The sequence below is a fragment of the Rattus norvegicus genome, chromosome 1 (genome assembly GCF_021556685.1).
Source record: "Rattus norvegicus strain SHRSP/BbbUtx chromosome 1, alternate assembly SHRSP_T2T, whole genome shotgun sequence".
In the NCBI taxonomy this organism is placed as follows: Eukaryota; Metazoa; Chordata; class Mammalia; order Rodentia; family Muridae; genus Rattus; species Rattus norvegicus.
In genome coordinates, this window is record NC_141534.1 from 187,368,591 (window position 1) to 187,381,684 (window position 13,094).

General features: G+C 43.0%; 1 protein-coding gene and 1 long non-coding RNA gene across 3 annotated transcripts in view; one reads left to right on the plus strand and one right to left on the minus strand.

Annotated features, from left to right (window-relative positions):
- Positions 1-13,094, minus strand: part of Dnah3 (dynein, axonemal, heavy chain 3) — a 173,101-nt gene that overhangs the window by 145,636 nt on the left and 14,371 nt on the right. For both annotated transcript variants that reach the window (NM_001427640.1, XM_087586794.1), the window contains 5 exon segments: positions 1,519-1,655; positions 6,088-6,267; positions 7,906-8,101; positions 8,878-9,003; positions 12,808-13,003. In NM_001427640.1, the coding sequence (NP_001414569.1) occupies positions 1,519-1,655; positions 6,088-6,267; positions 7,906-8,101; positions 8,878-9,003; positions 12,808-13,003 (835 nt within the window).
- Positions 1-13,094, plus strand: part of LOC120099919 (uncharacterized) — a 47,848-nt gene that overhangs the window by 33,551 nt on the left and 1,203 nt on the right. The gene's annotated exons all lie outside the window — the stretch shown is intronic.

A 13,094-nucleotide genomic window follows, 5' to 3' on the forward strand; every position in this document is an offset into this window, starting at 1 on the left:
TGAACTCAGACCAAGAACAAAACAATAGAATAGGAATATAACTAGAAATTCAGGATTTTAGTTTCTAATCCCAATTTTGTAACTTCCTTACTACACAAAATTTAGAGAAGATACTTAACTTGGATTGTTTTTTAAGACCAGCATTGCATTTTTATTTTAAGTGGCTATATTAAACCATATTTTATAAAGTTATCATAAATCATAGCTATAGTAAGATATGTAGAACAATTAATGCTATGCTGACTTATAGTAATGTGAAGCAAGCATCAGAACCCAACCTTCCTTATAAACCCCAACTTCTATGCCTAGTTTTCAGATGAAAATTTGGAATCAAGTAACCTATGGAATATGAAATTAGGCTCATCTGTTTTCATATCATGCTGGAATGGTTGGGTAATTCTCTCCCAATTGGAGGATACATCTAGAATGGTTTGACTTAAAATCAGTTTGGATTAACATACAGATGGTACTGGGTGAGTATGCAGAATGGTTTGGTGGAGCCCTAAGATACACTTCCAAGTGTCAGGCAAACCCACAGACACCCCAGGACTTAAGAAAAGTCATAGCACTGCTGTCAGTCTAGAAGGAAGTGAATGTATAAGACCCATGAGCAGGAAAGCCCCCACACATAAAATACACCAAATCAGGATTCCAAACACGAGACTGATTTCTACACAGATAAAGCAATGTTCACAACTATAGATTTTGCCCCACAGGAGGGTTTTGGCCACAACCAAGTCTGGAAATACTTTCAGTGTTTCAGTGGGGCGCTTCCTCTTGGCTTATCATGGGTCTAACTGGGCATTCTGTCACACACCCCACTATACACAGGATGGTCTCAGCCCCCACAACAGAGAATTCTTCCCTCAGACTTGAGAACAAAACACATTTGCGTCAGATTCATTTGGTGGCAAACTGAATGACCACTGGTTTAGGGCGATCTCATCATGTGACTTCCAAACTTAAGATGTGTATAGAGGGAGACATTTCATGCGTAAAGCTGTCCTACACTGATGTGAACCCATTGATTGAGACCGTTCATGGGTTTCTCTCTGTGTGCTGGTGCACACCTGCAATCCTGATGTTCAGTAGGCTGAGGCAGGAGGATCATGGTTTTGGGACCTGCATGAGCTACATAGTGAGAACCTGACTCTAAAACAAACAAACAAAAAAAAACCCAAAAGTTTATTGTCCCAGATCTTGAAGGATATTATTTCTCAAAATCCCTGAAATGCTCAATGCCCCTGTGAATAGGGATTTTTTTTTAAAAAAATCTAGTAGGATCTGTATCTTGAGTCCCAACTTTCCTATTGATTTCGACCTAGCAATGGGAAAGTTCCACTCTCCTGTCTGTAAAATGAAGACGAAGTCAGACAGTCAGACAGTGCGGGTAAGCACGGGCCAGTGTCCTTACCTATGTGTGAGTGTGGGGACAAGGACTGCTTGATGACAACTAAAAACTAACAGTAAAAGCTTCATGGCCGACTCAGTTCTAAAGATAGAGCGAAACCAGCTTACTTGTGAGGTCCAACTTGATTTTTGTTAAATACCTCTAAAGTCTGATTCAAAAAATCTGCAACAAGGTTTTCTTCAGGATCAACAGTTCCAAGGATCATGTTGTAGCCTTTCAAATCTGGGAAGAGGATAGATTCCACCTAAAGAATAGAAGTCACTCTCAGGTATGAATGGCACACAAACAAGAAGACAAGGCAGCGAACACAACCTCTCACCACAGACGCGGCTCAGGGATGTGACTGTGTAGTTTTGCTTTCTTTCCTCTTGGCTAGTGGTAGAACTGCCCTACTATCCCCTCTACCTCTCTATCTTCCTTCTGCCCTTCCTCTTCCCCACTCTCTCCTCTTAGAGAATCCTTTCTTGGCTCCCAAGGGATGTGGTTTTCTGTGTTTAATGTTCACTGTCAGATCTACTTGGTACTCATCACTCTTGAAATTAAATGACTATGTAATACACTATTCTAGGTGACCCCGAAAGTATAAATACAATAAAGGAATAATTCATGTGTGAATGTTTGTGTGTTCCTGTGTGAGGGGTGTGTGTGTGTGTGTGTGTGTGTGTGTGTGTGTGTGTGTGTGTGTGTGTGTAGGTACATATGGAAACCAGCTAGAGGTACACCTTAGGTGTTATTTTTCAGGAACCATCTACTTTGTTTTTTGGCACAGGCACAGGGTTTCTTACTGGGACCTGACTATTAGGCTAAGAATGGCTGGCCAGAAAACCTGAGGAAACTTCTTGTCTTTGTGACCCAACTGCACTTGGATTACAAGCATGTGTCGCCACGCCTAACTTTTTACATGGGTTCTAGGCATCCAACTCAGGTCCTCATACTAAGACAGCAACCACTTTACTAATTAAGCTATCTCCCCAACCTAAGTGGCTGGCTTTATTTGACAAATTCATTGTTATATTCTCAGGCCTTGCAAGAGCTTGGTACTTAGTACGTGCTCAATAAATGGCATGCAGTAGGTGAATAGTCTAGTGGTATTGCTCTCCTCCCCACTACTTTCCTCACTCCTCTAATGAGATCTGGAGACTGGGTTCAAAATATGACTATCACTAACCACTGGCCACTACAGATAGTGGTTATCTATATGTTTCAGGTGAGTGTGGGGACAGGGACTACTTGATGACAACTAAAACCCAACACTAAAAGCTTTATGGCCAACTCAGTTCTAAAGATAGAGTGAAACCAAGGAAACCACTGCTCACTGAACCTCTCATCTGTATAAAACAGAAAGGTGCTGGGTTACACTCTTAGCTTAGAAAAACAAGAATAAGTAAAAGAAGTATGCCCCCACTTCTCTGACGTATGTCTGCATTTGTGCAAATATGTGCATGTGTGTGTATCAGCTGTGAGCATATATTCCAGAGGTCAGAAGTCAATACTGAGTGTTTTCCTTGATCACTCTCAACTTTAATTTTCGAGACAGAGGGTTGTTTTTTTGTTTTGTAGCCCTAGCTGACTTAGAACTCAAAGAGAGCTACCTTCTTCTGTCCTGAGAATACAGGCGTGTGTCACTACACAGCCTGAAACAGGGCTGTTTTTTAAGTCAGGGTCTCTGACTGAACCTGGACTTCATTTATCAGGTAAGCTAGCTAACCAGGGTTTTGGAGAACCACCTGTTTTGCACACTCCCACTCCAGCTCTGTTTGTGGGGCAAACACTTTATAACTGGACTACCTCCCCAGCTCTTAAATAGAATATGCATGTGTGTCTCCAAGAGTATTTTCATGTACATGGCTCCTGCAGGCTGTAGAGTCCCTTCTGGAGACTCACTACCATCTCACAGGACCTTGTCTGCTTTGAAAATGTTTAACGGCTGGTTCAGTTAAGATCTTCAGACTGTTCTCTGACGTTCTATGCCTTATAAACGACACATCTGTCTTGGATGAGAGAGAGCAGCAGTTTAGAAAGGGTTGAAATGAGTGCATGTGATCTCGGTCCTCTTTGGATGACCCAAAGGCTTTAGGAGGAAAACTTCTTTGTTGTGGATGTGTTGTAGGCAAAGCCTGAAAGCAAGAGACAAGACCAGCATTGATCCAGGGCCTGGGTAAAGGGAGCCCAGGAAGACATAGCTAATATCCCCCAGGCCTTTCAATAGATTCCATGTGAACGGGATTGTGGAGCCTGTGTTGGGAAGAAGTCTCCAGTCAGAGAAAGGAATTCTTCTTGTGGGGTTGAATGTGGAGATTCTCCTATGTCCTGTGGACACTTTGAGATGTACACAAGAATGATCCTATTCTATCCAGGAAACTGCTACTTTCTACCTATCCTTTCAGCTCTCTGATTCTGCACTCTTGGTCTTCCCAGCATGGTCAAGGCTTCCTCTGTGTATGTCTCTGGCATTAGTATTGTCAGCAATGCTGAGTGAATGGATTCTGCCCTCAGGACAAAGGCTGGCCCAGCATCTCCTTGCCGTAACCATATTCGCACTCTCCTCATAATGAAAGGAACGCAGGAGAGATACAGGGGATACTGAGGGTGGATAGATTATATTTCATTGTATATATCTACAGAATCCTCAAAGAATGAAAAGTTAAAATATAAAGGTAATGTGGCACCATGGGTACGACATCCACTGCGGTTCTATGTGTTACATTTCCCCTCTCATTTTGTTAATCTTTGATGTCTCCATCTTCTTCACCCCTTTCACCTGAGTCTGGATTACATCAGCCTGTCTTCCTGGCTTGTACTGCTCAGGCCCATGGCCCACCGTGTTTATTTTAGTTCCCTTCAGTAACTCTCACTGATACACTTTCCTTTTTACAGCTCGAATGCTATTTATGTTTTAAATTATTAGTGGGGTCTGGGGAGGTGGGTCAGTGGATAAGGTGTTCACCACATAAGCTCAAGGACCTGAGTTTGGATCCCCAGCACCCATGAATATGCTGGGCGCAGTGATGCATCTGTGAGTCTAGTACTGGAAAGGCAGACAGGTAGAGCTCACAGGCTAAGCTGCCTAACTGAAGAGCTCCAGGTTCAGTGAGAGATTCTGCCCCCAAAATAATGTCCAGATAGATTAAAAAGACATTTGACCTCCATCCTTCACAGACATGCATGCCCACACATGTATCACATGTATGTGTACTTACATAGATATGTGCACATACCACATAAACAAATAAATACAAAACACACACATGCACACATACACACATTCACTTACTCACACACACTTACACACACACACACACACACACACACACACACACACACACAAAGCTAAATTTCCACTTGAAACCTTTTCAACTTATATCAGGGGCAAGGTGTAGGAGATGCCCATTCAGCTGGTTTTACATGTATGTCATAGGCATTCAACCCTAAGGGCTATAATTTAAATTTTTGCAATTAAGTTCAAAGCAAAACGCCTGAGCTTTTGGGAGGAAGGTGGTGCTACAGGCTCCACTAGAAAAGAACTCAGTGTCTGTGGTTTCTTTCCATAGTCCAGTGACACCATTTGTGTGTATGCAGGGCTGGCTTTCCAACCCTGTCCAGACTGTGAGTTCTGAGTCCATCATCTTGGCAGTGTAGTACCAGTTCCTGCCGGGCTGTTTGCAGTGCTGCTGGAAGCCCAGAAGGTGACGCTCCAGCTCCAGCTGCCTGGAAACACTGCCAATCAACAGCAGACACAGACGCAAGGGGTGTATACTTCATGTGCCCCCAGCCTCACACTTATCGCTTCAAAGTATAGTCTTCTCTTTCATTTCCTTCATAAAAACGTTGCTTGTAGGGAGGCGCCCACTCCTTCCCCTTCTACACACTCATTTTCACGTTGAACCAAGCTTGACTTGACTCAGAACTCCAAGCACAGGGCTTTCTGGTGAAATTTGAGTCTTCGTGTCACAGGCTTCTCTATAAATCTAAGCTCTCTCTCTCTCTCTCTCTCTCTCTCTCTCTCTCTCTCTCTCTCTCTCTGTGTGTGTGTGTGTGTGTGTGTGTGAAAGAAAGAGAGGCAGAGACAGAGAGAGACACAGAGAGAAAGAGAGATAAAGAAACAGAGATAGAGAGACAGAAACAGAGACCTCACAGGTACCTTCCCTATGTGGAACTAGACATGGGTCCTCTTGCCATACCAGCCACCCAAAAGAAACTGGGAAGATGCTAGGTCATGTGGACATCTTGCCTAGTAGACAAAGTTTACTTGTTATTAATTTCACTCTGGAAAGGAAGCTCAAGGTGAAGAGCTTGAGCCAGGAAAGGAAGGGTTTTCTTCTCTTCCTAGAACTCAACAGTGGCAGACAAACTCATGGATGCCTGGAACCTTAAAACAAAACGAGGTATCTATTTTTGCAAAAATCTTTGGCAAATTCATGCCAGCTCATCTTCAATGAATTGTTAACCCACGTAGGAGGTCTTTGAATTTGTCTGTTCCTTCTGGGGCAGCATACAAAGGCAGAAATTTGGGGGGACAGAGGAAAGACCTATATAATCTTCCTCAGAACAGGAGGGTGCTAGTTAAACTGCCTGACTGACACCACGTGGACCATGACGCTGCAACCAGCCACTTGATTATTGAGTAACAAACTCAAATATAAAAATATAAGTGAATGATTAGGCAAATACTATACCTTGGGGATCCCATTAGAATTCTTAATAATTTCCAAGAAGGATTCCTTTATTAATTGCCAGCAGTCATCAAAAGTTGGGTTGAAAACAATAACAGGATCATCCACTTCAAGTTTAATCGTGATTAGCTGAGGTATAAAGAAGTCCATCTCTTGGTACGGCTCATTAAAATCGTTTCCATCCTTGAGGAGATACAAGGTACGTCAGGTGCTGCTATCCAGTCATAGAGCTATCCAAGCACCAAGAAAGGATGTCAGCAGGTTACAGGTAAGTCCACCCTGTTGGGAGCTTATGCCTTCTCTAGTTCCCAAGGCCTTTCCACAGGATAGTTGATTTTAACCCAGGTCTCCTGTCCTATCTCTAAATCCTTCCTCCTCTTCAAAGTTATCTCAAAAAACTCTCTTATAAATCTCTCTACTTCCTTCACTTCTGAATTTCCATATTACTACTTCTTTCCTGTTATTTTATCATCCACTTAGAAGAATTTTTACTCTCCCTTTACCTTCTCTGTTATAAACTTGCGTGGAGGATCTATGTCTTGTTCATCACTTTGCTTCAAAATACCTTCGACGGATATTAATACCTAGTAGGTGCTTAATAAAAACATACTGACTGGATCCGGAGCAATGGATAGTTACCTGCATACTTTAAATGACAATGACCTTGAACACATGGAGCATGTCAGTCAGAATGTCAACTTCCATAAACAGAAGCATTGGTAAGGAGCTATCACAAGGCTCTGTGAGAGCGAGTAACACAAGACCCCTTTCATAAACTACAGGGCTCAGTGTGGACCTCATAAGGCTGTTGGCTTGACAGCTTTTTAGACTGTCTGAGGGAAGACTAGAAGTGTATCAAACACTCAGACTTCTGCTTCTCTCAAACAAACATGTTACTTCTCTCTTTATGTGGAATCTTATCCCACACATGCAATGAAGTAGAAGTTTATTTTTTTTCCCTATGTGCCTCACAGAGTAGGCGCACACCACTACGGATGCTACAGAATAGACATCTCAGGGTGTCATTGAAGCCCAAATGCAGTATCATTGGCTTTTATATGTTTTGAGCAACTAACCAAGGTCTACCTGCCTGTATCTCACCTATTAAGATAAAAGGGATAAAAGGCATGGGCTTTTGGAAAAATGCTTAGAATTCGACCTTTCTATAATCAGAATAATTTATAATTAAAAATTATATTTATAATCAAAATATTCACTATACTTTAAAGGTGAAAAATGCACACAGCATAAGCTTTCGAACATTCTCCCTCGATCCCTAGGCTGTCAAAATCTAGGGTGGCATTGCAATGCTTTGAAAACCAGGGTTTCGTGTGTTACACTTTTATTTCTTCTTTACTGAAGCAGTTTTACAAGGCCCCAACTAGCTTTTCATTCTTGGAGGTTCCCTCTCAAAGATCAAACAGCAAGTCACCCCTGGCAACCAGAGCTTACAACAGCCCCTAAATGTTAAGACAAATGTTGATAGCAAAAGGTCTCAACTCCATCTTTTGTACCAGAGATGAAAACCAGCGGCCTGCTCCAACAGTGAAAGGGGTACATATGCCATTGTGTGTGATCATTCTTTCATTCTCTTAAGAAAAAGTTTTTGGAAATTTGCTTTCAGAGATTTTTTTTTAAATCAACTTAGTAGTGGGTGATGGTTTGACAAAAGTCGTTGGGCATTTAAAAAAGAAAAACAGTCACCAGTGTGTGTTCAATTCAGAACCTCACCATCTGACCTGGCTCACTGCCGAGGACATACACGAGCTTGAACTAGGCTGTCTTACCTCGAGAGAGCTGAGTATGGACTCCCCTACAAACCTTGTGAATCATGAAGAAAGAAACGAGGTCCCCGAGGGACTTAATGACCAACTCTCTGAGCTGTAGGGACATGAAGGAAGCAACAGAAGCAAAGTATTCCTCGATGTTTCGGGAGGAGTCATAGTCGTTCTTGGGAGCAAAGTGGACCCAGCGTTCCTTCTGTGTCACAAAAAGCTGGGCACAGGTGGGGATCCATCTACAGAGACAGGACAACACCCAGGTAAGTGGCTTTTTGAGGCTCTGTGAGCCTAGGAGGTTACTAAAGCACACTCCTGAGAGTGACTGTGTTTCCAGGGAGGATTGACTGGGGGGCAGAATGTTGACAGTGTAGTCCCACAGGCTGGAGGCTCAGCTAAATGGGCAAGAAGAAGCCTCTAGTGCATTCTTTCTCTCTGCTTTCTTGCCACTGTGTTGCAAGCCACTGAACTCTAACAGTCCTACCCCATCATGATGGGTAGAAAGCTCGGAAAATGTGAGCTTCTTCCTAAGTTGGTTTTCTCTGGTATTTGTCACAGCAAAAGACAGACTGACTGGTAAACTCATCACTTGGTAATGTTTTTGATTCTGGATATAGTACTATATGCATTTGCTAAAGGGAAGAATTTGCGAAAGGATTGCCTAATGTCTGAAACCTTTTTTCTAACTTTGGACCTTGAGGCTATTCATTTTGGGTCATTTCAATATGAGCCATCCCAGGACCTAGTGACTTAGCACCAAGACTGAGAGGATCACAAGGAAGACACAATGAGACCAAACATGGTTCTGGAAAGGCAGAGGGAGTGTAGGAAGGAGGGGAAGAGAGGGCAATTGGAAATAAGGTTGCCAGAGGATAGGCACATGATGGAGACAGAACAAGAAGATATTGTGGGAAATCAGCAAACTTCCTGCCATTCCCAGGGGGAAATCAGTTCTCATTTTGGGGAGTTTTAAATCTTTACAATAGTATAGCCCGGTTCTGCAGGAGGCACTAACTTGGAGAGTAGAACCTGACGCGCATCCAGGCAGTGCTTCTGTATCTCCTCCTGGTACTCATGAGGCAGCAGAGGCAGTTTTCCAGCCAGTAAGTCTGCTGTCCGAATGAACCTGAGGTCTTTAAATCTGCCAAAAGTGAGGAAGAAATGCCACAGTTAAAGACTTATCCATCCTGTGCGGCAAGTTCAAAGGACACATGCTCTTGTTTTTTGAATTCTTAAGCTAGAATAGCACTCCCTACAGCTAGTGATGCTGGACAGTTTCTGTGGGTTGAAAGGGAAGTGGGGTGGGTACAGTAGAGCAGAACATAATGAAGAGCCCCGACCGCTCCATTCTTTTTGTTGTTCAAACTAAAACACTGCCCAGCGTTGCTGCATGGAAGAATGACAGAGGCACCATTCACAGTTTGCTGTGTGAATGGTGTGGCCTGAATTTGAGCAACATGTGAGAAGAAGCATAACCTGCATGTTCATGGAACACTTCTGGCTTTTCTCTGCTATAACGCAAAAGTTAAGCCCAAAGCTTCATTCATGATGGTTTCGATGAAGCTCTTTGGAATTCTCTCTCCTCTTCTCTTTCCCTCTTCTGTCTTTCTCTGTTCCCCATCTCTCTCTCTCTCTCTCTCTCTCTCTCTCTCTCTGTCTCTCTCTCTCTCTCTGCAAGCCAGAGGTCAACCTTGGCTGTCTTTCCTTGGGTGACATCTTGTTTTTTAAAGACAGGGTCTTTTATTGGCCTGGAACTCATCTAGTAGGCTAGGCTGATTGGCCAGCAAGCACCCGGGGGACTTCCTGTCTCTACCTTCCCATTCTTAGGATTACCAGCATGTGACTTCATGCTGGCTTTTTACCTGGGAGCTGGAGAATGAACTCTGATCCTCATGATGTGTGCATACTGCTAACTAAGCCACTTCCCTAGCCTTGCTACTTGGAATTTCTATGAGTTAGGTTGAACTTACATTGCTCTCGACCAACACTGTTCACCCTCTGGGCAGGTTCACCACACATTCACCACACAGCCCTTACGTGTCTCTGCTTGTACTGTGTAGACACTCTGAATATTTGCTGAGTAAATGGATGACCCCTCATCCCTCCTACATTGCTCCTTTTCCCCCTCCCTTTTCTCTGGATCTGTGGACGCTCTGCCACTTGCCACCTCTCACGAGTTCTACCATTTCTCTTTCCAGCATCCATTCTTCTATGAGTTGCTTCTTTCCATCATGGCTGTCTGTTATTTCTCAAACTAGATCTTTGCCCGGTGTCCTCAGCTCATCCTATCGCTGGCCTCTTGATGTCATATCTATTTTAATAATCCATCAGACACCCTTCCTTCTGAAATGCCACTGCTTGGGCTGCATTAGGTGGAGGTAGTAAACTTAGTCTTCTTTGTGTGTAACGGAACACAAAACTCTTCTAGGACAGGTGAGCCTGAGGACCTTACCCTCCACACAGACATCTGACACTGGTGTGGCTCCTTTCTCTTTAATTGACTCCTAACCCACTTCTCACATCAGTGGACGCAGCTTCTCTTCATTTCCCTACAGCCCCCAAATGCATAAGCTTTACAGATAATGAAGACATCCGAAGTGAGTTTTCTCCTTTTAGAATTTTCAAAGTTGACCGGTTTGGGTCACACAGGAAAACCAGCATGTAATTTCCTTGACAAATCTTTACCCTTGCTGACTTTGTGCCCCTGATTTTTCTAATGAGCTGAAGTGATTCATTAGCCTGGCCTTTCAGTAACCTTTCCCATCTGATTTGTGCCCATTTTAAAAAGCCACACTCTCTCCCCAATCCCAGAATAACTAGTAGAATGGTTAAACAAAATATGCTATTGCAAAATTATGAGATATTACTCAGTTATAACAAGAAATGTTACTGATATTTGCTTCTCTATGAATGGTTTCAATTCAGAAACCAAACACAAGAGACCAGGCATTACATGATTCAGTATATATTACACATCCAGAATCTGCAGTTCTACTGAGACAAAGAAGATTAGTGGTTTCCAGGGGCTGGAGGGATGGATTGGATGTGAATGACAAAAATCCTTTAATTAGATAGTGGCAAGGGTGACACAAACTTGTGACAAACATAAAAACTACTGTACATGCACTTTAAAGGGGTTGGCGTGGTGGTTTGAATGAGAATGTCTTCCATAGGTTCCTGTATTCTAACACTTGGTCCCCAGTTGATGGCACTGTTTGGGAACAATGGGGAATACCAAGGAGGCATTGCTGGAGGAAGTACACCACTGTGCTGGATGATTTCAGGTCAACTTAACACAAGCTAAAGTCATCTGAGAGGAGAGAGCCTCAATTAAGAAAAAGGCCCCCATAAGATCCAGCTGTTGGGCATTTTCTTAATCAGTGAATGGTGAGGGAGGGCCCACTGTGAGTGGTGGTGCTAGCTCTCTGGGCTGTTGGTCCAGGGTTCTATAAGAAAGCAGGCTGAGAAAGCCGTGGGAAGCAAGCCATAAGCAGCACCCCTCCGTGGCCTCTGCATCAGCTCTTGCCTCCAGTTTCCTGCACTATTTGAGTCCCTGTCCTGCCTTCCTTTTGCAATGAAAAGTGATATAGAAATGTAAGCCAAATAAACTCTTTTTTCTCCCCAAGATGGTTTTTGGCCATGATGTTTTATCTCAGCAACAAGAAGCCTGACTAAGACAATCACTGTAGGAAGGTTTTGAGGGTTTCTAGCCTCACCCCACTTCCTCTTCCCTCTGTTCCCCATGTGTGGGGGATCATGATCAGGTGACCTCCTGATCCTGCTGCTATGCTTTCCTTGACTGTTACCATGTCTTCACTGCCTCAATAAACTCTATACTTCCGGAACTGCAAGCCAACATAAACCCTTTCTTCCCTGAGTTACTTTTAACTGTGACCTCTCTCACAGCAATAGAAAAGTAACACAGTAAGATTTATAGTTGCTCTTTCCTATCTGTGGGTACCACATCCATAGATTCAACCTATATTGTGTATAAAATTATTTTGAAAAAAATGCTTTTGTACTGAACAGGTACAGATTTTATTCTTGAAGTTATTTCCTAAACAATCCCTGTAACATAGCACTTCCACTGTCCTAGACAGGATGATTGCTCTGGAGATGGTTTTAGCGTATGGGAAAGTATGAGACTATGAAGATGCTAGAGTATTTTATATAAAAGGCTTGAGAGATCATGAACAATAGTAGCTGAGATCCTGGAAATAATCTCTTCCTATAGCAAGAGTCAACTGTGTACCTCAGTTTTGGAAATTAGGAAGAAAAAGGGTCTCCTCTCAGTTTCATCTAGATTCCTATAATTCCTAGAGTGAATATAATTATTGATAAATAAAACTGAGAGACTATAACTTGCCAACTGAACTCCACAAAGAAAAACAGACCCAAGCCTTTAAACATCTCAAAAGGAAAGACAGATAAAAATTGTAGAATTGTAATTTAGGGTGACAAGCACCACAGCCCAGGTGATGATGAATTCATTCCTCTTGGGTACTGAAGTTTTATCAGGTACTAAATACTTTGCAGGTACTGTACTGAGTTACCTATTTCTCTTAATATCCCTATAAAGCAAAAACATGTTATTTCAAACTTAGAGACCAAAAAGGCAAGGCCTGAAGATGCAAGGCAGCACACCCATCTACCTGCAAAACAGAGATAAGATTTGGACACAAACTGAATGACTCAAAGTGTGAGTTATTACCCACCATGCTCCAGGGCTTACAGGCAGGGGGAATGTATTTTGGGAATGCAAAGGAGGACTTCTTATGCTTGTAGGTAGGCTCACATTCAGAGCTCACACATTCTGTCTAGGATCTCGGTTGGTACCACTCTACTGCAGTACAAGAGCTGCTCACACTGTGCCATACTGAAGAGGTTCACTTATGTGCTGGACAATAAAGAAAGGAGACCAAAAGGCCAGGGGCTAATTCCTTACTCTGAAAACCACAGTTCTTTGAGGGTGTACATCATGGGATTCACTGTGTGCAAATGCTCCTCATTCCACTTCTTGACACTCTGGTAGATGTTGTGCCAGGGCACAGGGGCCCGGATCACTCTGTGAGGAAACAAGCGAGGGATGCTCTTGATGAACAGCCTTTTCTTCTCCAATGGGTCCATGAGGATGTAGTCAACTAGAGTGAAGACAAAGGATGTCCAATTAGGCAGGGTCTTTAAACATCCGGAGTTCCTGGCTTCATACACTCCAGATGGAGATGTGTCTCT